The sequence below is a fragment of the Microtus oregoni genome, unplaced genomic scaffold (assembly GCF_018167655.1).
Source record: "Microtus oregoni isolate MIOR12 unplaced genomic scaffold, Mior012 000045F_ref0000178, whole genome shotgun sequence".
NCBI lineage: Eukaryota > Metazoa > Chordata > Mammalia > Rodentia > Cricetidae > Microtus > Microtus oregoni.
Genome location: NW_024543219.1, coordinates 9,589,799 through 9,611,526, shown reverse-complemented (window position 1 = coordinate 9,611,526; position 21,728 = coordinate 9,589,799). Strand labels below are relative to the sequence as shown.

At 39.7% G+C, this 21,728-nt stretch overlaps 1 protein-coding gene across 1 annotated transcript; it reads right to left on the bottom strand.

The window, feature by feature from the left end:
• Window positions 1-1,295: 1,295 nt before the first annotated feature.
• Window positions 1,296-1,731, bottom strand: LOC121435082 (eukaryotic translation initiation factor 1A-like). Its single transcript, XM_041634150.1, has 2 exons — window positions 1,527-1,731; window positions 1,296-1,474 (listed from the first exon to the last, which is right to left on the bottom strand). Exons 1-2 carry the CDS (start codon window positions 1,729-1,731, stop codon window positions 1,296-1,298), a joined length of 384 nt encoding a protein of 127 aa, XP_041490084.1.
• Between the last annotated feature and the right edge of the window lie 19,997 nt (window positions 1,732-21,728).

The following is a 21,728-nucleotide window of genomic DNA, read 5'->3' as shown; positions in this document are numbered from 1 at the left end:
TAGAAAACTTAACTAGCATGACTACAAGTTTGACAACTATAGATGACTATCAATCCATAAATTTTTAATTTTACATTGTATTTTTAAATAAACCATATAAACATAATACCTTAAAGAAGAGCAGAAATACATATACACAGTGTATAAAATCAACCTTAAATTTGTATGGATATACCAAGATCCTTAACAATGCAAAGTATTCATCTTTATATCAAAACACTTATTTTTTGAACTAAAAATTATCCAGTCATTTATTTTTGTTACATACCAGAGAGATAATGAACATATTAAAAGGAAAAAGTGTTTTTATGCCAACATATTTCACTGGGCTTCTCTTCTGAACTCTGCCATTCAGGAAACAGGGACTGCCTTTGCAGTAAGCTGTGGCTCCTCTCCCTTTAACCTACGCTTAGGTTAAGGAAGACTGTGTTTATACAATTATGTAATTAACTTCAATTTATACACAGCAATTAAATTATTCAAAGTCTTAATACAGTAGCTAATTTTTGGAAATGACTTTTTACACAACCTACTTTGCAAAGTAAAAAAAATGGTTTATGTACTATTAACAACCACCTTCTCGATGCAAGTATCAGAACATATTTATTTCACTTTTTATTTTCAATTCTTGCATATGCATTAGGAAAGTAAAAATTACATATAAACGTTGTCAACTACTGTATTTCTAAAGTCAAGATGATTATCACCTTAGTGTTTAATTTCTGCAATGACTAATTTTTAAAACTCAAAATTGCTACTGATGTAATTTAAAAACAGCACTGTGAAATGCCTATTTATGGGTGGCAACAACATAAAGGCTAAAATGTACAGAATATGAAAAGTATAAAATGGCATGGCTCCATAAGTACAAAAATAGCTGCATTCTGACTACAAATGTGGAAATCTGACTCAAGTCTCAAGGCATAAGGGCCAAGAAGCAGATGTGCTGGAACTGGGGCATATTCAGTCCAGGATGCTCGACAGGCGGAACTGCTGACACAAAGCACTCACGTGCCAGAAATGAAGCGTCACAAATGGAAAGGCAGTCTCAACAGTGCACACTGCTCTACCTCTAAGTTCAGTTACATCTATAAGAACAAAGGGTTAACATGTCTCTTATGATAACATCTTTGGTTTTCAAAGAAATATAATACTTTAAAAAATAAAAATACACCAATTTGCTTTAACAAGTCATACTCATACTAAAAGAAGTTTTACATAACAGCTGAAGGTCAAGATCCCAAGTATGCAAAACTATCTTCAGAAAACTTGGGATGTAGCATGCTTAGGTTAGCTTAGATATCATCAACGTCTTCATCATCATGTCCAATATCGTCAAACTGGATTTCATCATCATCCCCAGGACCAAATGTGTCTGTTTCATTGATTTTTGCATGTTCTGGAAGTTCTCCATATGCCTTCAGACTTATTGCTTCATCTGCATTATGCTTTAAGATTACATCAGCTTTGTTATCTTTATAGTCTCATAGACCAATCAATATAATGTCTGAGGTATTTATCCAAACCTTTTTTTCTCAACTTTCCTCTGATGTGGCACCGCCTCCTTACACCATTGAAACATATTGCTTCCAACTGTCCATTTCCCAGCATTTTGATCACCTGGGCATACTCTTGCCCATCTTCTTGAAACACTAACTCTCTTTTTCCGGATTCATTTTCATTTTTACCTCTGCGCTTGTTTTTGCCTCCTTTGCCCTTATTCTTCAGCATGATGGTAAGGGCAACCACAGCAGTCGAGGTGAGAGACTACTTACTGACGTTGCCTGCAACTCCTCTCCAAGAGGAAAGGATGGGCGGCAGGAAGTGTCTAACAGTGGTAGATTGGAAGCAACTGTGCAGCGGCTGGAGCTTTCTGGTAAACTGTCAGTACAGAAGATCCACAGGCAGCAGAAAGGGTTCCAGAGTCCTGGCTTCTGCTAGGGTGACAAAATGCAGCAGAAGCCCTTCACCATCGCAGCTGAGTGAGCAGCCCCAAACCCTTATGTTTAGAAAAAGATTGACTGTGAGCATTTAATCATTTATAATCAATCCTCTGTAAATGAAAACAAACATTTATAAACAATCATTTTGGGAATTTGAGTGTAGTTTTCTCCAAACTGCTTCTTGTTATTTGCTGGGTGAAGTATTTTTATCATTCATGGAGAACTATGAGGGGGTCTTGTTCTATCAAAGCACATTAGCCTGGAAAGAATCCACAGGTTTTCATCTTCTGTGGAAACAAATGCAGAACCTCTTTTCCAAAGTAAAATATTCTTAGACTCAAATTTTGAAGTCAAGATACCTTTAAAATATATGTTGCTTTAATCTAGTAGTCCCCAGAATCAAATGTCTCTCTATAGTCAAGAAATTCAAAGAAAACACAATAATATACATAAACCAGACTCCCTGTGTATTTTCCATATTTATATAGCTTTTTCTTTCTATTACCTTCTAACATTTATTATCCTTACTCCTTTAATAAATAATATTGTCTGTCTTCTTTAATATATCATATATAATATTGTCTGTCTTCTTATAAGCTTACATATAGTTTTAAATACACTGTGTCTTGTTCAGAGGTCTTTATGTCTTAATTTGTCCTATTGTGTATCTAAAAAACTTTTCTGACAAGGAGAATTTTATAATGATTGTGTGGTTGAGGCAGCCCTGGATGCTGGTTCTGCTGCCTGCCTTGTCTTTTCAATATGGCAGCTGGCTCTGCCAGCTCTGGGAGCTATGTGCCCCAGCTCCAGGGATGCAGAGGTCTATGTTGCTTTCATTAAGCAATTTGCTGCATGTGGCTCTCAAAGCCCATAAGTGTTCCATACAGGACCTCCCAATAGAGTCAGACCATTTGTACCACCAGCATGAACCAGGAAGCTGATGCTTAAAGGAGTTTTACAGGTTTCGCTGCTAATGCTGAGTCAGGAAGCTTCTCTTACAGGAGTCTCACCTCTGTTTGCCACCAGCAAATAATCTATCTAAAAAATGTGGCTACCAAGAAGCTGCACTTGGCTTCTGTTTTTGTGGGCCTAGAAGCCCCCTATTTCAAGCTATTTAGGTTTTACATGAATCCATGCCACAGACGGTGGGCACCATATGTAAATGCTGGCTGCACTTTAGTTTCCTGGCCACACAGACTTGAATAATCACACAGAACTATACTAATTATATATTAATTACAACATTGTTTGGCCAATGTCTTAGGCATATTCTTAGCTAGGTTTTATATCTTAAATCAACCCATTTCTATTAATCTTTGTATCACCATGAGGCAGTGGCCAACTGGTAAGATTCTAGCATCTTTCTTCTTCAGCAGCTACATATCATCTCCTTGAGTCTGCCTACCCTCTGTCTATATATCTGTTTGTGTTTCCAACCTGGCTTTACTCTGCTGAACCATTGGCCAAAGCAGCTTTATTCATCAACCAATAAAAGCAACCGAAATACAGAAGGACATCCCACATGAGTAGTGGTCATGCCTGTGGCACAGTACCATCTTTTCTACCTTCCAGTCCCTTACACCAGCATCTACACTAAATCTTCCCAACAAAGTGTATTCACAACACTTACTAAGTGCACATGTCTTACAACCAGCTCTGTGTACATAGTGAGGGTCACTTTTCCCACTTTACACACAAGGAAGCTAGAACTCAAAAGTGAATACCAATCTGAGGCCACAATGGGAGGGGAAAGAATAAGACACAATCATAAAAATTCATAATACCAAGATAAATTCAGCCATAGTCCCTTCACTAAGGATATGATATACATTTACAGAAGCAAAGATTTACAGTCATCAGAGCATACAGCTTTAATCACATTATTCACGCAGAGGCTCGCAGAATGTGCTCACAAACACATTCAAAATAAATAAATAATTTTAAAAAATATTTAAGATTTGCATATGAAATTTTTGCCTACACATCTATATGTATACCATGTGTATACCTAGAACCTGCAGAGACTATTGATCCAATAGAGCTGGAGTTACAGATGGCTGTGAGCCATCACGTGGATTCTGAGGAACCAAACCCAGGTTCTCTGCAAGAGCCATGAGCATTCTTGGTCACAGAAGTTTAACAATTCTGTTCTCAGACTACATGTATTTCACATGCTTTGTAGTTTTCAACTTTAAACATATACATAAAAATTTATAGATTAAATCTAAAATCAATTTATTCTGTTGAAACAAAAATGAACAATATTAATTTAAAAAGAAAAGACAAACAAAAGCACAGGACTTTTTAATTTATTACTGATTACTAATAATCTGGTAATTTTGTGGCATTAAAATTCGAGACCAGCCTGGTCTACAAGAGCTAGTTCCAGGACAGGCTCCAAAGCCACAGAGAAACCCTGTCTCGAAAAACCAAAAAAAAAAAAAAAAAAAAGAAAAAAAAAAGAAAAATAAAAGCATTAAAAGTTTTCTACTGAGAGATGGGCATGGTGGCACACACCTGTAAACCAAGCACTGGGGAGGATAAAGCAAGAGCATCCTGAGTTCAAGGTCAGCCTGAGATAAACACCAAGACTTTCAAGAAAGCAAAAAATAAAACTGTGAACTTGTTTCTAAAGGTTAGGGAGAAATGGGAAGCAGGTACTCATGACTACACGTGAAGCTGTGAACGACAGTTGCTTTCCACAGACAACTCAGCACTATCTACTAACAGCTGCTGATGCAAACCCATTTGTGCTCGCAATTCTCTTTCTGTGTGAGGATGTAACCAAGGATACATAGATATGTGTGTATAGGACAACAATGTCAGTAAGTAGCAGAAAGGAAGAAGGGAGCAACGGGGAGCAAGAGAGGACAGAGAAATGCAACATAAATATTCAAAACAGATAATTAGTGACCTAAGGATAAATCTAAGTCAACTAATGAAATGGCATATAGCCATTAAATTAATTATACAATGTAGTTAATTGTATATAAACCCATGTTTATTTTTTTGAGTCTGACATGAGAAGTTTATTTTAGGAATATTTAAGTACAGTACAATTTAGAAAAGTTTCCTGTTATAACACAATCCCATTTGCACAATGAGATATAGTTGCATAGAAACTCAAAATATCTGTCATATCTTCCAAAGTGATGAGATCTATATATAGGCTACATGTATTATCTTAAGGGCTTATAGAAGGATCTGGTGTGTTTTCAGTCATACAGATAGCCCAGAGGTGATTCAGGCTATCAACCACCTCTTGTCCTGTTTGTGGGAGTCTGGAGGAGACCCTGGCCATACAGATAGCACAGAGGGTACCTCAACTATTAGCCACCTCCATTTCTGGCATTCTGGTTGGAAAACAAGTTGTGCATCTCTTCCTTTGAAGAAATGACCAAGCAAGTTTAACATTACTGGTTTCCCCAGTGCTTATCTGTGATTGCAAGGACTTTTGTGCACCCAGCATTCTGTCTTCTCTTGCTTGAGCACAGAAGAAATGTGATCAACCTGTTCTTGCCACCATGCTACTCCCATGGCCATGTTGTTCCCTTTCATGGTGTTCTCCATCCCTCGAGCACTGTAAGCCAAAGAAAGTTCTTTCTCCCTTATGGTTGATTTTTAGCAGGGCTGTTTAATCACAGCAGCAGAAGAGTAACATATATTCTTCTTCAATCTGGTTGGTTCCTGTATCATGGCTTTCTCTCTGTCAATGAACAATATGACCATGCCTCTTCCCATCCATTATTGTGTTCATGAATGGGACTGCACGAGTCAAGTAGGATGTGAGAAGAGTTCTGAAATGTAAAAACTTTTCTTTCTCAGCCGGGTAGGTTACATCTTGCTTCTCGGTGGTCTGGGCAGGAATCTAAACCCATGTTTATAAAACATTTTATAATATGTTTTCTCCAAGTATATAATGCCACATATAATTTACATACAGGTACGTAAGTATACATGCAACCACCCTCTTCAAATTTTCAAGTTTGGAAAGAGAAACAAAAGATTTCAATAAAAATTTTTCTCTTAATAATGTCAAGTATTCCTAAGTGCTACTTCTTTGCATTATATCCACTCCTGAATTTCTAGATGGACTTCTCATTATGGGAGTGATGGAAACCCAATATCTTTCATGATGCAGAAAAACTATCTGATGACCCTAGCTTAATAGATCATAAAATAGAAAATGACGCATAACAATAAATCAACTGACAAAGTCAAAGTTACATAAGGCTCTGCCAGAGTCATAGCTCACAGTGAATATCCTTTTCAATTAAGTATTTCCATTTCTCTTAGACTGATGCATACAGAAGTGTTTGGGTTTGAAAGCCAGATCCTCATTAGTTTAAGTCCTAATGTTGAGCAAGTGATCTAGCCTCTCTGAGCCTCATACTCCACAGCCAGAAATATGGTAAGCAGTCTCTATTGTTATTATAAGAGTATAATTGTGAGCGTTCAAACTCGTCTACGCAGTCACATCCTCTTACAGTTGTGAACGTTTAAACTTGTCTATGCAATCCCAACCTCTTACAGTTGTGAGCATTCAAACTCATCTTGCAGAACACTTGTACTGGGCTTAACATTTTCATCACAAAGTGATAAAAAATCAAAATCATACTGCTGTTATTTTAGTGAACTTGCCCCTGGCCATTTCTACAGGCATCAAGGGAACAAATAAACCATATTTCTTCTGGGCTCATATTTGGGTCCTGAGGCATCTCCTAGAGGAATCATCAAGAAGGAACTGTCTCCACTGAAGGGTGCATATCCTACGGAGCTAACTACTCAAGTGATGAGCATTACACTGGCACAGAAATTTGGGCAAAGCAGTCAAATAATACTTTATCATGGTCAGGGCAGAGAACTTTGGAATTTCACAGAATTCACGGTCTAGCATGCACTGGTGTACAACAGGGGCCATGAGAAACAGTCTATTGTTCTTCTTATGGCTTCAAGTGAAAGCTTTGAAGATGATGGTGTAAATCAAAAACATGAAAAAAAAATCAACATTTTTACACACACTACCCAAACAATGAAGCATAAAACTTAAGGTATACATTAACCTTAACAAAAGTATGTTCTTCACAAAAAACAAAGTGGGGATGCACTGTATGAAGAAAAGTTATCCCCAAAGGGAAAAAAGATAACTAAATCTTATGTGGAAATATGAAAACACATCATAATACCAAAGATAATTTTATATAAATCACAGCAGTCTTGTAATTGTATTTAAAAGAAACAGTCTACTGAAGGAGAAAATAGTCTAACATAGGGAGATCTGCTTTGATAAAATATCTGTCTGATTAATGTCCTGGAAAGAGATCATGTCATGTTTTATAAAAGATGTTTCAGTTTGTATAGTACTATGTATTAGTGTGAGATGCTATTTTAAACTCAATATTGAAAATCAATAAAATTGGGACTGGAGTGATGGCTCATTGGTTAAGAGCATTGGCTGTTCTTCCAAAGGACCAGGGTTCAATGACCAAACCATACGTGGTGGCTCACAAATCTGTAACTCCAGTTCCTGGGGATCCGATGGCCTTTTATGATCTCTGGGGACACTGTAAGCAAGTAGTGCACAGACACAAAGCGCAAACACAAAAATAATAAAAAAAATAAAATGTGAAATCAAATGTGGTAGCACACATGTTTAATTCCAGCACTCTAGAGGCAGAAGCAAGAAGATCTCTACAAATCTGAGTTAAGACAAGGAAAGGCTACATAGGGAGATTCTGTCTCAGAATTAACTAGCAAATAAAGAAACTAAAAAAAATATATGTTTTCAACTCCAGCACCTGGGAAACAGACCTGCTCAAATCTCTTGAGTTTAAGGTCAACCTGGTTTCCACAGTGAGTCCCAGGACAGCTAACAATATTCTGTAGGACACAGACACTGAATAAAAAATAATATATATATATATTTACATATATAAATGTTTATATAAATGCACACACATATCTATGTGTGTGTTTGTATGTGTTTGTATGTGTGTGTGTTTGTGTTACTTTAAAAACACAAAGAACCAAATGTACTCTACTTTGTTATTTGGGGACTACAGAGATTGGCTCAAGGGTTAAGAGCAAATAACACTTGTTGCTCTTGCAGAGAACCAGGATTCAGTCCCCGAGCTCCACATGAGCACCACAGCGGACATGCTCTGATACAATAAATAAATAAGATTAAGTAAAAAATAAAAACAAGTATTAAAAGTAGGACTAGCCGTATGGCTCAGCAGTTTAAGGTGTTTACTATCAAACCTTAATCCCTGCAACCCATATGATAAGAAAACGGACTCCCACTAATTGTCCTCCAACCTTCACATGCACAGTGCGGCACACATGCATGCATGTGTGCTCACTCGTACACACATACACAAAAAATCGTAAACTTAAAGATAATATCTAAAGACAACTGTTTTACAAAGGATCTCAAACTGCATCACCTATTCCAGATCAAGCGTCAGGCAGGCAGTGGGCAGGAGGCTCTCCCTTCTAGCTATCGAGTCAGGTACTAAGCTTACAGACACCTACAGCTACCCTGAGCTATCACATGGGTTCCAGAGTCTGACCCCAAAAGAATCCTGCACATCATGCACTTTTACCAGGTGAGCTTATCTTCCTGGCCCTATGGCCAAAACTTACCTAGCACTGTGAAGAAGTGACCCATATTTATGATAAAGTTTTAATTAAATATACAAGGAAGCTCTTAGAATTTTTCTTCTTCCTGCCATCAGGTACTAAAGTTTCCCTGGAGAGATTATCCAGACTAAGATTCGGCTCCCTCTGGATGTTGAGGCTATAAACAATGACAAAAAGGATGCCCTTGTCCTAGGAAAACATTAGACACAGTATTTATTACAAATGCAGCATGTTTTAATAACAGTTAAAGTCATCTATTCCATACAAGGTAGGAAGTCATCAAATCTTAAAGTAATCCTCAATAATATGAATCAGTCTCTGTCCTATTTCTTGTCTAAGAAACTCCTCTGGCCACCCCTTTAAGAGTAAACAAAAGGTGAGTCACCAAAGTAAGATGGTGTGCTCGCCAAGGAAGCCACGTGTCTAGAAGACAATTTTCAAAGCCGTTTCCCTACCATTTTCCCTACTACAGAATAAGATCCTGATCTGCCATGGAAGCTGCAGTCATAATGTGGGTGACACCAGACAGAACTTTTAGTTTTTATTCATTTCTAATAAAGCTTTATCTTGTGTTAGTATAAACCTGCCATATTTCTCTTTTCCAGATGACCATGACACTACAGCAGAGCTCTGACATCTAACAGTGCTCAGTTTCTCACCTCTTGTTGACACAGCATTTTCCTAAGGAAGTCAGCAAAGACAAAGTCTCCAGCACAGGACAGTTCTTTTGTGCTCAGAATCTAGCCATTCTGTTGAGGGAGCCTAAGGGGAAATTTTAAAAAATCAGCTTCAGCTTGTCAAAAGTAACAAATTATTTCATTCAATGCCACAGTCTCCACTTCAGAAAAGCACCAGACAAAACTCAATGCCAGGCGAGGAGATGTGCTTCTACAGAGGCAGCACTCAAATCATTCTGAGTTCTCTAAGTGAACCGTGGATACAGAAAATTTAAAATCTAAAAAGAGTCAAATAGGCACCACCTTTAGCACAGCCATCAGCTGGAAAAAATAAGACATCGAAGTGATATATTTCAGATTCTAATAACCAAAAAGTTCATCTTAAGTTTCCATTAATTTCACAACATAGAACAGTACATGTTTTAAGTCCCACATTCATTCCTCCTTAAAATTCAAAATGCAACTGAGGGATGTAAAAAAATAAGTTATATAATTTTTTATTACAAGAGGGAAGAACAGGGGCACATTTGCAACCATGCTTAAGCAAAACCAAATTACAACAGTGTAAAACAGCCATGTCTAACTCCTAGAAGCACGGATTTGGACTCCAGAGGCTCAGGCAGCTTACTTCTCTGGCTCTGCCATCTGACACACACTTTGTCTCAGAAGCTCAGGCCAGCTCCACATCTGTCACTGTCTTTGGGGGTATCCACTAGAACCAAGGCTATATCTTTATCAATAGCCTCTCCTGGTCTCTTGAGGGAATTTTGATTCGGCTACATGGTGCCAAGTCTCAGCTTCTCACCATGGGCCTCCCAATACTGCAGCTTACATGCTGCTAAAAGTAGTCCTACTTGGGAGACTCTTGCTATTACCAAGCTTGGTCACTCTGGACCACACGTTCTGCATGCTGACCCTGAAGAAATCTTCACATTGATTTCACCTCTTCTAGCTTGTGTCAAGATGACAAAAAAAGAAAGAAAGAAACAAACAAAAACACTACCCAGCACTCCTGGTCTCTTCTCCCTCAAAATATCCTACTGTACCATATCATCCGGCTTACTGACACTGAAACCATGGATCCTGAAACCACATATACGGAACCAAGGACTGTATAAATAAAGCTTTATAAAAATGCATGATTCAACTGCTGAAGAGCACAACACCAATAATGAACCAAAGACCTAGATTAGCAGATCATCCATTTCATGACTCAATAACACAAAGACAACACTTACCCCTAAGTATTTTCAGATTCAATCCAGTGTTAATCAAAATAGTTGTTGACTAGATTTATATATTTAGCTCAATGGCAGAGCCCTTGTCTAACATGTAAGAGGCTCTAGGAATGATCACAGCGCTTCAGAACCTAAACCAAAATCAGGAAGCATATAGCTCAGTGCTAAGTAAGGTATTACCTATGTATTCTAGTCGAAGGTGTGTTCTTTAGCACACTTGAATAATAATAAAAATTGATGAAATGCAGTTTGGTTGGTAGAATACTAAGACACTGAGTTCAATAGCAGCACCATATGAACCCAATGCACTGACATATCCCTGTTCTCCCGGCACTCAGGAAGTAAAGACAGGAAGATTAGAAGTAAAAATCCATCGTCAACTACAGACTTTCAGGCCAACCTACTGTATACAAGACCCTTGGAGGAAGGTGGAAGGAAAGGATAAAAACATAAGCAACATATTAGAAGATAGCATTTTAAAATAATAACTGCACATATACAGGGTTACGGTAAGAGGTTAGGGTTAGGATTAGGATATGGTTCAATTAGCTGAAGTTTTAGAGTAGACAGTTTTGAACAGGTATATCACCAAGAGATGGAAAATAATCACTTGTAAAGATAGCATCAGTTAACATAAAAAAAGTAACATTCTATATAATTCCATTTTTAATGACACCCCCCCCCAACACACATAAATTTTGAGACAGGACTTACATAATTCAAGGTAGGATTGAACTCTGTGTAAAAATAGATAATCTCAAATGTGTGATCTTCTAGCCTCTACCCCTTCTACCCCACCCCAAGTGCAGGGATTATAGACATCTACCACCATATACAGGGTTATCTGCTACTAGGGATTAAACATAGGCTTTTGTACATACTAGAGAAACACAAATTCCCATACATCCCTAAACCTAAATGTTCCTAAAAAGGATCAACAACAACAAAAACAAACAGTCAACAAACTAATAAAAACCAGATGAAGACAGAAAACAGATTAATGGTTTCTGAGAATTAGGAATTAAAAACTGGATGACTACAAAAGGATACAGCCCAATCTGGAAGGACAAAAGAATTATTCTAATTTAAGCAGTGGTTAGATGAATATACACATTTATCAAAATCTGTAAGACATTATACACTGAAGTCAGCAAATTTGAATAAATGTAAAGGAAATAATTTTAGAGAATGAAAGTAGTGGGAGACTAAGGAGACATAGTAACAATGTACTGAGTGAAGCTTGACTTTCCCTCGCTCACATCTGTGTGTGGTGTGTGCATTATGATGCAGGCCACGTGCTAGTGTGTGTAGGGAGGACAGTGGGTGTCAGCTGTCTTCCTCCTATCACTCTCCATCTTTGTCTTTGAGACAGTTACTCAGAGAACATGGAGCTCACAGACTGGCTAGACTAGCTGGCTAGGAGCTTCAGGGATCCTCCTGTCTCCACCTTCCAGCCCTCAGATTACAGACACATGGTGTCATGCCTGATCCTCAAGGTTACCACATTAACATTTTACCCACTGACCCATTACCCAGCCCCTCCATAGCTTTTAAATGAATGTTAAAAGAACATCAAATATATGCTGAAAAATATAGTATTGTTCACATTAGATGTGAATAACTGGGTCTTGTTAGGTATAATTAAGGCTCAACAAATTACTTGTGTAGAAGTGTTGAGCTCCAAAGCAGCCATAGACAATATGGGTGTGGCTGCATCTAACTAAATCCTTTTTTACAAAAAAGGCAGCAGGTCAAAGAAGATAGCACTACACTACCAAAATGCAGAGTACCCTAGGGGATGCCTATGGTAGAGTAGGCAACAGATGAGCATTAAAGAGACTAGCCTAGAAGGTGGCAGGTGTATCAGTCATGAAAATGGTAAAAATGTTGGTTTGACCCTGTTGAGTTACAGGCAAGTATGCTTTATCATATCATACTAAACCTCATGTTCTCAATATGGGTGTATTTATTGCATTCTGTAATACCTCAACAAACTTGATTTGTTTTTAAAATGAACTTGAAATTTTCATGTGACAACATCAACGATATGGAAAGGCCTGACCTCTGAGGCATAATTATCAACTCAATGACACATTAAGGCCTACTAGGTAATTTTTCCTTATCCTAAAAATTGGTTAATAATTTCATTCTCAGGATTCTTTGTTGGTCCCCACCCATAGGAGGGAGGGGTTGAGAATGAAATGATGAAAGTAGGTAAAATAAAGGGCACCTAGCACAGAAGAAAACTGAGTGAACTAACTTTAAATGATAAGTATAAAAATGACAGTAAAGAACAGCAGCTACACTGACCTCCTCCGTAGTCTGCTTTAAATATCCAGACACTGCTCACTGTTAACTGCTGCTTCACCCGACATCAGGCCCCAGCATCAAAGTCAGCTGCTGCATCCACTGTGATTTGCAATTAACAAGCATTCTGAACCAAGTTAGTTTAAAAATACTGCCTGATAATTATTCATGGAGAGAAAATGTGAGAAGACCCAAACAGAAAATGACAACAGGCCAGCGTTCCCAAGCAAGAGGACGGACAGATGTCTTATACTAGATTCGTGGCTTTCAATGGGGGAAAATAACAGTGAAGTGAGTGACATGTATTCCGTTGAGGGCTAATGTTTCCATTTTGTCCATACCAGGAGCTGATCAATGAAACTGCACCAGCACACAGTATGGGGCTTTCTGGCCTGTTTCCCACAACAGTAGCATTTAGCTGACAGGATAATAGTGGGACATGGGGGTGGAGGTGGAAATAAGAAGCAAAGATACAAAGTCTGAGAAAGATAAAGTGGCTTGCTCAAGATCAGACAGTGGAAAATAGCAATGTCCTTTAGTAGAGATCACAGGAGAGTCCCAACTTGGGGTTCTATAAAACTTGATGCTTAACTTCTAGGAAAGGCTTTCCCCTATGTTGACACCTCAAGTTAAAAAGGGCAACTGATTGCAGTGTGCTACCATAATTAATTCCAAACCTTTCAAGAGTAATTCATTATTTGTGGTGGCAGGAACTGATTCTAAGATCAAGAGCAGGCTTATGATCAGAAAATAAAATCCCTACAAGAAGCCTACATCATGGCATAAAGAGTAAATGCCTCACACCTTCCCGTTTCTTTCACTTACCATCCGTATCATACAAGTGTCCCAAGACTAAGCTCTGAAGAGGTAAAACAAAGCACCCTATTGCCCAATGCAGAATTCAATCACAGTGTTTCAGTACTGATCTACCAGTCCAACCTCCCAGCAAAGACTGATAAAAATAATGTCTGATCTACTTACAATGACCTGATCAACACTCAGATGGACTAGAAACTATACACTTGAAGATATGTGCATAAAATAAACATCTTCCTACTAACAGCTTCCTTCTCTCTCCCCCAATGTAGTAAGCTAGGCAGAACACACAGCACAATGACAATCACTTCCATAAGGATGTTCATTATTGTCAGTAGTAACTATAGTTCAAGACTCTTTCAGTGAACTTAAAAGTTAAATTTAAGGAAAGCAAGGATCAAAGTCCAAGCTTCCCCAGGTAATTTGGTCAAAGATATATATATATATATATATATATATATATATATATATATATAGAGAGAGAGAGAGAGAGAGAGAGAGAGAGAGATAGATATAGATATAGATATCCACAATCTTTAGGTTCCATGAGGTAAACTGTTCTAAAACATATCTACTCCATTTGGTATCTTAAAAATTCTAAACTATGTTGGTACAACCCACTTTAATAAAAACTTTCTTCTGTAAATGGTGGCATTTGGAAAGGCAAGTGAGTGGTGTGCTTAAGTCTCTTTACTGTATATTCTGCTAACACCCAGTCCAGTTCTATCTTGTGCAAACTTGAGATGTCAGAAAGCCATATTGTTTTCAAGGCCAATGGAAAATGAAAAAGTTAAACTGTCTGTAACTTAGACACTACGGTGCTTTGAATAAGAACGGCCCCCACAGGATCTGAGATTTGAATGTTTGGTCACCAGGCAGTGACACTAGTTGATAGGGTAGGAGGTGTGGCCTTGCTGGAGGAATATGTAACTGGGAGTGGGCTTTGAGGTTTCAGAAGCCAAAGCCAGACCCAGAATCTCCCTTTTCCTGTTGCTTGTGGACCCAGATGTAGAACTCTCGGCTAATTCTCTAGCACCATGTGTACCCGCATGCTGCCATGCTTCCCAACAAGATGACAAACCTAAAACTTCGCAACTGTAAGCAATCTCGAATCAAATGCTTTCCTTTTTAAGAGTAGCCATGGTCATGGTGTCTCTTCACAGCAACAGAACACTAAGATGGACATGCTAGTGCTAGTATTAAAACCAATTATCTCTTGTCATTTCCCAAACCACACAACTGTACAGAATTCTTTCCTTCCACAGCACCTGGAATCTCACTGAGAAGAAGGCTAACAGGTGATGAAACAGTATAGTTTCTATCATCCTCCTGGTCAAATGACATTTTGTGATTTTACAGTCAATTGTGAGTTTAGAGTGGGGATAAGTGTCACAGTGTGAATGTGGAGGTCAGAGAACAACTTTCAGAAGTTGGTTCTCTTCTTCTATTATGTGGAGTTCTGGAGGCTGACCTCAGGTCATCAGGTTTGGTGACAAGTGTCTTTACCAACTGAGCTATCATCTGTCCAGAAACATCATTTAAAAACACGTTCTAAAGTCATGTAAAATGTATCAAAATTATCATTTGAACCACCAGGAAGCAGCCACAACACAATATCGGACAGTGTACTAAGTCCCTTTTACTGTTTCATGCATTCCTAAGAACATGTAACGCTACTACTTCTTACAAGGAAAAGAAAACAAGCTCAGAACTTAAGTGAGATGCTCAAGGCTTCAAACACAGATGAAGAGAAGATAAGGATCTAAAACCAAATTTACATAAATAGAAAAACTGAATTTATTCTAAATTGAGCTCTCTTCCAGTTTCACAATAGAGGGAGGAGTGGGAAGAGCTATGAATGAATTTGTTTAGCGGTTTAATAGTCTCAAGGAAGAGGAGTGAGGGACAGATTTCTAAACTGCAATCTTGTCTTGGAAGTACACAGTGTATTGTCCAAACCCCACTCATCTTCTAGAACAAATCAATAAATTAATCAACAAATAAAGAGTTTTGAAATCTAAGGAAAGTCATACAAACCTTCTATATAGCCCTAAAGAAACTGAGGCAAGGAAGTCCTGAGTTCAAAGCCAGCCTACACTACAAGACAAACACTAAAACAAAGAGAAAGAGGGAAGCTAGGCCTTTAATTCCAGCACTCAGAAGGCAGGTAGATATCTGTGAATTCAAGAACAGCCTGGGTTACATAGTGAGATCCGATCTCAAAACAGAGAGAAGCCTTAGCAAATTTTCCCAATCCAAATTTCACCACAGATGTGCAAGCTAATTATGATCCCATTCAAGGCCCAAGAATTAGTAAGTCTCTCCCGTGTACACTATCAGTAGCTGGTAAAAGTCACTTCACCCAAATCAAACGAATGCTCAATACCAACTGTGTGTAGAGACTTTTCTAGTAAAGACAGTACATAGCAAAATACAGCCCATCAGAGTCCCTAAGGAGGAAAAAGACCAGGAAAGATCATTTATACTACATACAGTCTCCATTTAGTGAAGCAAGTTAAATTCTAAGAAACCCTGACACAAACTTATGTGTTGTCACAGTCCAGGGAAGGAAAGCAACTGGAGTCCTGGTCACCTGATTTTGTAGGCAATTATGTTTGTATTATGTGACTCCCTAATAACTTCCAACTTCTGCCAACCTCCTTTGCCTCACCACACCCACCCAGGAAAGGAAAACTAAGCACAAAGATTGTGAGTCCTGGATTCCTGTGACTTAAGAATATTTTCCCTTGGTTTCATCAGGTAAACAGAGCTGAATTTCAAGTCAATAAAAGCCAAACAAACCAGAAAACCCAAGCCACTCTTCTCTATGTTATTCACATAGAAAATAAAGCAAAATATCATTTGAAGTATTTTTCAAAGAAAATTTTAACTTTGTAAGATGCCAAAGAGATGCAACTGAAATTAACATGAAATTGCATGGCCATCATGCTTCAATATGAATGACGGGACACTTAAGCTAGTTCCACTTGGGAATTCAAACAGAATCATAACCATAGCATAAATCCAGCCAAGGAAATGCAGTGGAATGAATCCACCCCAAACTTAAGAAGGAACGTGGTCAATGCAGTTAGAAAAGCCCCAAGAAATAAAGCTGTGCAAAATGACACCAGTTTATCTCACAGATACCTGAACTCATGGGAACGTCTTTACAGACAATGATCTTTAAAGAACTGGAGCACTTCTCCAGACCCGGGCAATCCAAAGGTTTAAAGAAACGAATAAATGACTTTGGGAAATAAGAGGGGATGATAAGGGGGTGACGGTAGTAACCCAAAAAGACACATCACTTTGGCAATGAGATCCCAAAGTAGTTTCATTGTGGAGTGAAAAAGCAAATACCGAATACTTTTTAAAGTTGCTCAATCCAATTTTCATTGTGAATTCCTGAATTCACAGTAGAGTCTAGAAACTTAATGTGACCCAGATTTTCAGAGGCAAGATGGGGTGGGAATGAGGCTAGACAGTTTCCCAACTAAAAGAAAACTGGGTTTTCTACATCAATTGTTTCATGCATCCTGAGAGTCCTATTTACCAAAAGCAATAACTTCCTGGGTCTGAAAGTGTTAGCCTCTGCACTAGGGCCCTAATGGGAGGATCTGAATGCAGTTTTCTGTGCGTTGGTCACACCCCCTCCCCCAGAGAAAGCGTGGGAAAATGCCCTAAGACTGCCAGGGCATGCAGTGCTTACCTGGCTGATCCACTGTATCCGGGAGCTCTTTCCTGAGATGTCCCCGCTGAGCACCTGTCCATCAGAGGAAAGTTGCAGCAGGACCCACTGAAGCTCGCAGCAGGAGAACGCGGATCCCTGGAGGCTGGGATAGGCGGCCGCACCACCCACTCCTGGCCACGGATGCTCTCCCCTGACCCGGGTCCTACATCTCGCGTGTGGCCGCGGGCAACCCAGACAGAGAGGCCAATGCGCGCGACTGCTTCTCAGACGCCCAGGCTTCCCTCAATTAAGTTGAGCCCTACCGGTCGGCTCCCCAGGCTCACCCCCGGCCAAGTCCTAGCAGATCCGTGCCTTGGCGGTGATGGACGATAGGCAGCAGCTCCTTGGCGGCGGTTGGGACAGAGGTCAAGGCTCTGTGGTGTTGAAAGAGCCCAGAAGCTTAACAGAGATCTCCTTGACTCCCCCTGTATACAGCCCCGCCCACCCGCACATGCGCTGCCTATAAACCTTGATTGGACAGCTGTGCTCCCCCCCCAGTGAACGCCCCTTCTGGGGGCGGGGCTTCTGAGGAGCTGTTGACAGTTGATCTCTTCAGGGAAAGAGAGTCAGTTTGAGAATTGGAACCCCTTTGATCAACCATGTCTCAGTGGATGCCCAACCCCCAATTCCTGTCCATATACTGGCAGCAGAAATTGAACACAGTGAAATATATATATGTGTGTGTGTGTGTGTGTGTGTATACACACATATGTGTGTGTGTGTGTGTGTGTGTATTCAAAAGGAGAAGAAGTTGAGAGGGATAGTGTGGGTGAATGATGGAGGAAGGTCATTGGCCAATAAAGAAACTGCTTGGCCCTGTGGGTGGAGTAAACAGAACAAAATGCTGGGAGGAAGAGGAAGTGAGGTCAGAGTCTCGACATCTTTCCTCTCCTGAGCAGACGCCTGAGAGAGACGCCATGCCCTGCTCCCGGGATGAGCCATGCCCCGCTCCCGGGAAGACACACGGCATGAAGCTCCAACCCAGGATGGACTAGGCTAGAATCTTCCCGGTAAGACCGGTTCTCACAGACTATTAGAGATGGGTTGATCGGGATGTGAGAATTAGCCTGTAAGTGCTAGAGCTAAAGGGCCAAGCAGTGCTTAAAAGAATACAGTGTCTGTGTAATTATTTTGGGGCATAAGCTAGCCGAGCAGGTGGCCGGGGTGCTGGGAATGCAGCCCCGCCGCCCCAATTACTACAGTTGGCGCCCAACGTGGGGCAACTAAACCCACTTAAAAAACCTGAGAAGGCTTAAAAATAAGGGAGCGAGAGTTTAACACAGATTTTTGCTGTTTGTTGGTGGCGTGCTGTAGAGAGATTTCCTGATTCGGCAACAGTAGCAGAAAAAAACGCTGTGTCATTTTAAAGCCTGACTTCCTGGGGCTGTGCCGCCATTGCGATCTCTGTCTGGCTCCTGCGGGAGACAGAGCTTTTGAATAGAGCATTTGGAGTAAAGGGCTATGATTTGTTTGATGGCAACTAGACTCCCTGTGTTCTTGGGTCTGCTCTGCTTGTTAGAGGCAAGCAAGCGCCTCATCTAAGAGAGGCTTCCTGACTCAGCTTTAGCTGCAAAGCCTGCAGCTCATTAAGAGGTCCTGCCACGAAACACTTAAACGGTGTTGACGAAAAGCTGAACGCATGCTTTTCGGTTTTCAGCCTTAGCAGGAAAAAAGCTGCGCCGTTTAAAAATGCCGGCTTTCTGGGCTGCCCTGCCAGGGCGAACTCTGACTCTTTTACACAGGCGGTTTGTGCGGTTTGCAAGCACAGGCTGCTGAAGCTCACTTGCTGGCTACAGCCATGAGGCTGGAAAGCTAAGGAATGGGCTGGATCCAGCCGGCAAAACCACGCCTTTAATCCTACTGATATCGCTTGGTAAATTAAAGATTCATGTGGTCATGAAAAGAAAGATATACAGTAAAGAGAGATTCAAAGACAGAGAAAATTTCTGAATGGTTTAAAGTGTGTTAAAAATATATGAAGACTAAAAGTTGAAGTTCTTAAAGTAAAAAACAAAAAAAGGAAGAGAGTTGTTGTGTGTGGTAGCACACGCCTTTAATCCCAGTGCCTAGAAGGCAGAGACAAACAGTTCTCTGTGAGTTCAAGGTGTCTTAGCATACACCTTTAATCCCAATGCATGGGAGGCAGAGACAGGCAGATCTTTGAGAGTTCAAAGACAGCCTGGTCTACAGAGTTACTTCAGGTCAAAGATACAGAGAACCTGTCTCAAAAAGCAAAAAGTTAAAAGTAAAAATAAACGAAATAGAGGTTAAAACAAAGCTGTACAAAGATGGAAAATACACAGAGAATCTTGATACTGTATGCTATTATGCTCTCTTTGAATTATTTAAATGCTGAGGAAGGAGCAACAGATGCTAAAAGATATTTATTTATAAATGCTGCTGAACTAATCCAACATAGATATTTTGAAAATACCTTAAATTTAAAATTTGGATATAAGGACATGATGCTTTGGAACGGAGTTTCTTATTTTGTTTTCACAGAGGGTGAGACGCTGTTCATTTCTTCTATTCCGATTTGGTATGATGGACCACGCCCTCCTGAAGGGTTGCAGTGAACATCTTTAGAAAATTGCTTCGCTCAACTGCCAACTGAGATAAAACTAGCACACAGGTTATACCATAAAAGACCTAATTAACGACGCCCCCATTCAGCAGAAAGCAGTTTGGAGAGAAAAAACTGCGCCCATGTTCCCAAATATGGTTTCTAAATGTTCTTTTACATTTAAAGGAGGATATGATATAGGTATGAATAATTTGCATTAGTATAGACTTTGCTTTATTGATAGAAATTTAGGGTCAATTTTGTTATGTGTATATGTATTTCTGATTTTGATTAAGGTATTGTGATTGTGTAGTTCATTTAAATATGTAATGTATAATTAAGAAATATAGGTTGTTAATGGATAATCATTGTAGTCATGTTAGTTAGATTTTCTAGATATATAGAGATATATTTTAGATAGACATTCTTCATGTCTTTCAAAGATTACAGAATAGGACATTTAATGTTTTAATAACTGAGGACTTTTCATGACAATGAGACACTCTGCTCCTGGCAGCACCAATGTACTTCAAGAGGAAGATGGGCATCAAAGAGGCACCTTATGGAGTTTGATAGCCATTTGGGCAAGAAACTGCTCTTGCCTGGACTATTGCATAAACTGGACACAGAGAACCTGCAGAGAGAGGACTACTGAATTTGCCTAAGGTGAGATGACCTTTCGGGGTTCCTGATTCATTTTGAAAGAGTCTGCGAGACATTCTACAGGACACAACAGATAGTGACTGAACTGAATTTGAATTTTCCTGCTTTATGGAAATGTCTGCTGGATATACCATGGGCCTGAAGGCTGAAGATGGATGCCCCAACGGTACAAAAAAACTTTGGGTGACTGTCCAGGCAGCGAGATGTCTTTGTCATTTCTAGAGTTTGAAGTTTCTTAGTTCTTGTTTACTTAGGTAATATTATATCTTTCTGGAGTCTTTGATGGAGTTAAGAATAGTTAGTTATAGTTTTCCTTAGTTATGATAAAGATTATTGTAACTTTTACTTGATAACTGTTTTGTTATATGTAATTTTGCTATGTTAAAGTTAAAGCCTTTTTTTTGTTTAAACCGAAAAAGGAGAAATGATGGAGGGAGGTCATTGGCCAATAAAGAAACTGCTTGGCCCTTTGGGTGGAGTAAACAGAACAAAATGCTGGGAGGAAGAGGAAGTGAGGTCAGAGTCTCGACATCTTTCCTCTCCTGAGCAGACGCCTGAGAGAGATGCCATGCCCTGCTCCCGGGATGAGCCATGCCCCGCTCCCGGGAAGACACATGGCATGAAGCTCCAACCCAGGATGGACTAGGCTAGAATCTTCCCGGTAAGACCGGTTCTCACAGACTATTAGTGATGGGTTGATCGGGATGTAAGAATTAGCCTTTAAGTGCTAGAGCTAAAGGGCCAAGCAGTGCTTAAAAGAATACAGTGTCTGTGTAATTATTTTGGGGCATAAGCTAGCCGAGCAGGTGGCCGGGGTGCTGGGAATGCAGCCCCGCCGCCCCAATTACTACAGGTGAATATGTCCAAAATATGTTATATGACTATACAAAATTTTCAAAGAATTTTATGCACAGTACCCCCTCTCAGTGCTAGGACTACAGGATTTAACCTGTGCAAATCTTGTGTTTGCTGCCACAGTCTACATGAGTTCATATGTACATCAGTCCTTCTGTGCCTGGAAGTCACTGTTTCCTTGGATTCATCCATCACCTCGGGCTCTTACAGGTTTTCTGCCTCCTTTCCTCACACCTCTCTGAGCCTTGTGAGTCGGGGTTCAATCAAAACATCCCATTTAGGACAGAATGCTCC

What these genes read in the sequence shown, in the direction of transcription:
- LOC121435082 (XM_041634150.1), bottom strand. Translation starts at nt 1,731, where the DNA reads ATGCTGAAGAATAAGGGCAAAGGAGGCAAAAACAAGCGCAGAGGTAAA. An exon ending in AGGAAAGTTGAGAAAAAAAG is followed by an intron (nt 1,475 to 1,526) that starts GTTTGGATAAAT and finishes GAGACTATAAAG; the next exon opens with ATAACAAAGCTGATGTAATC.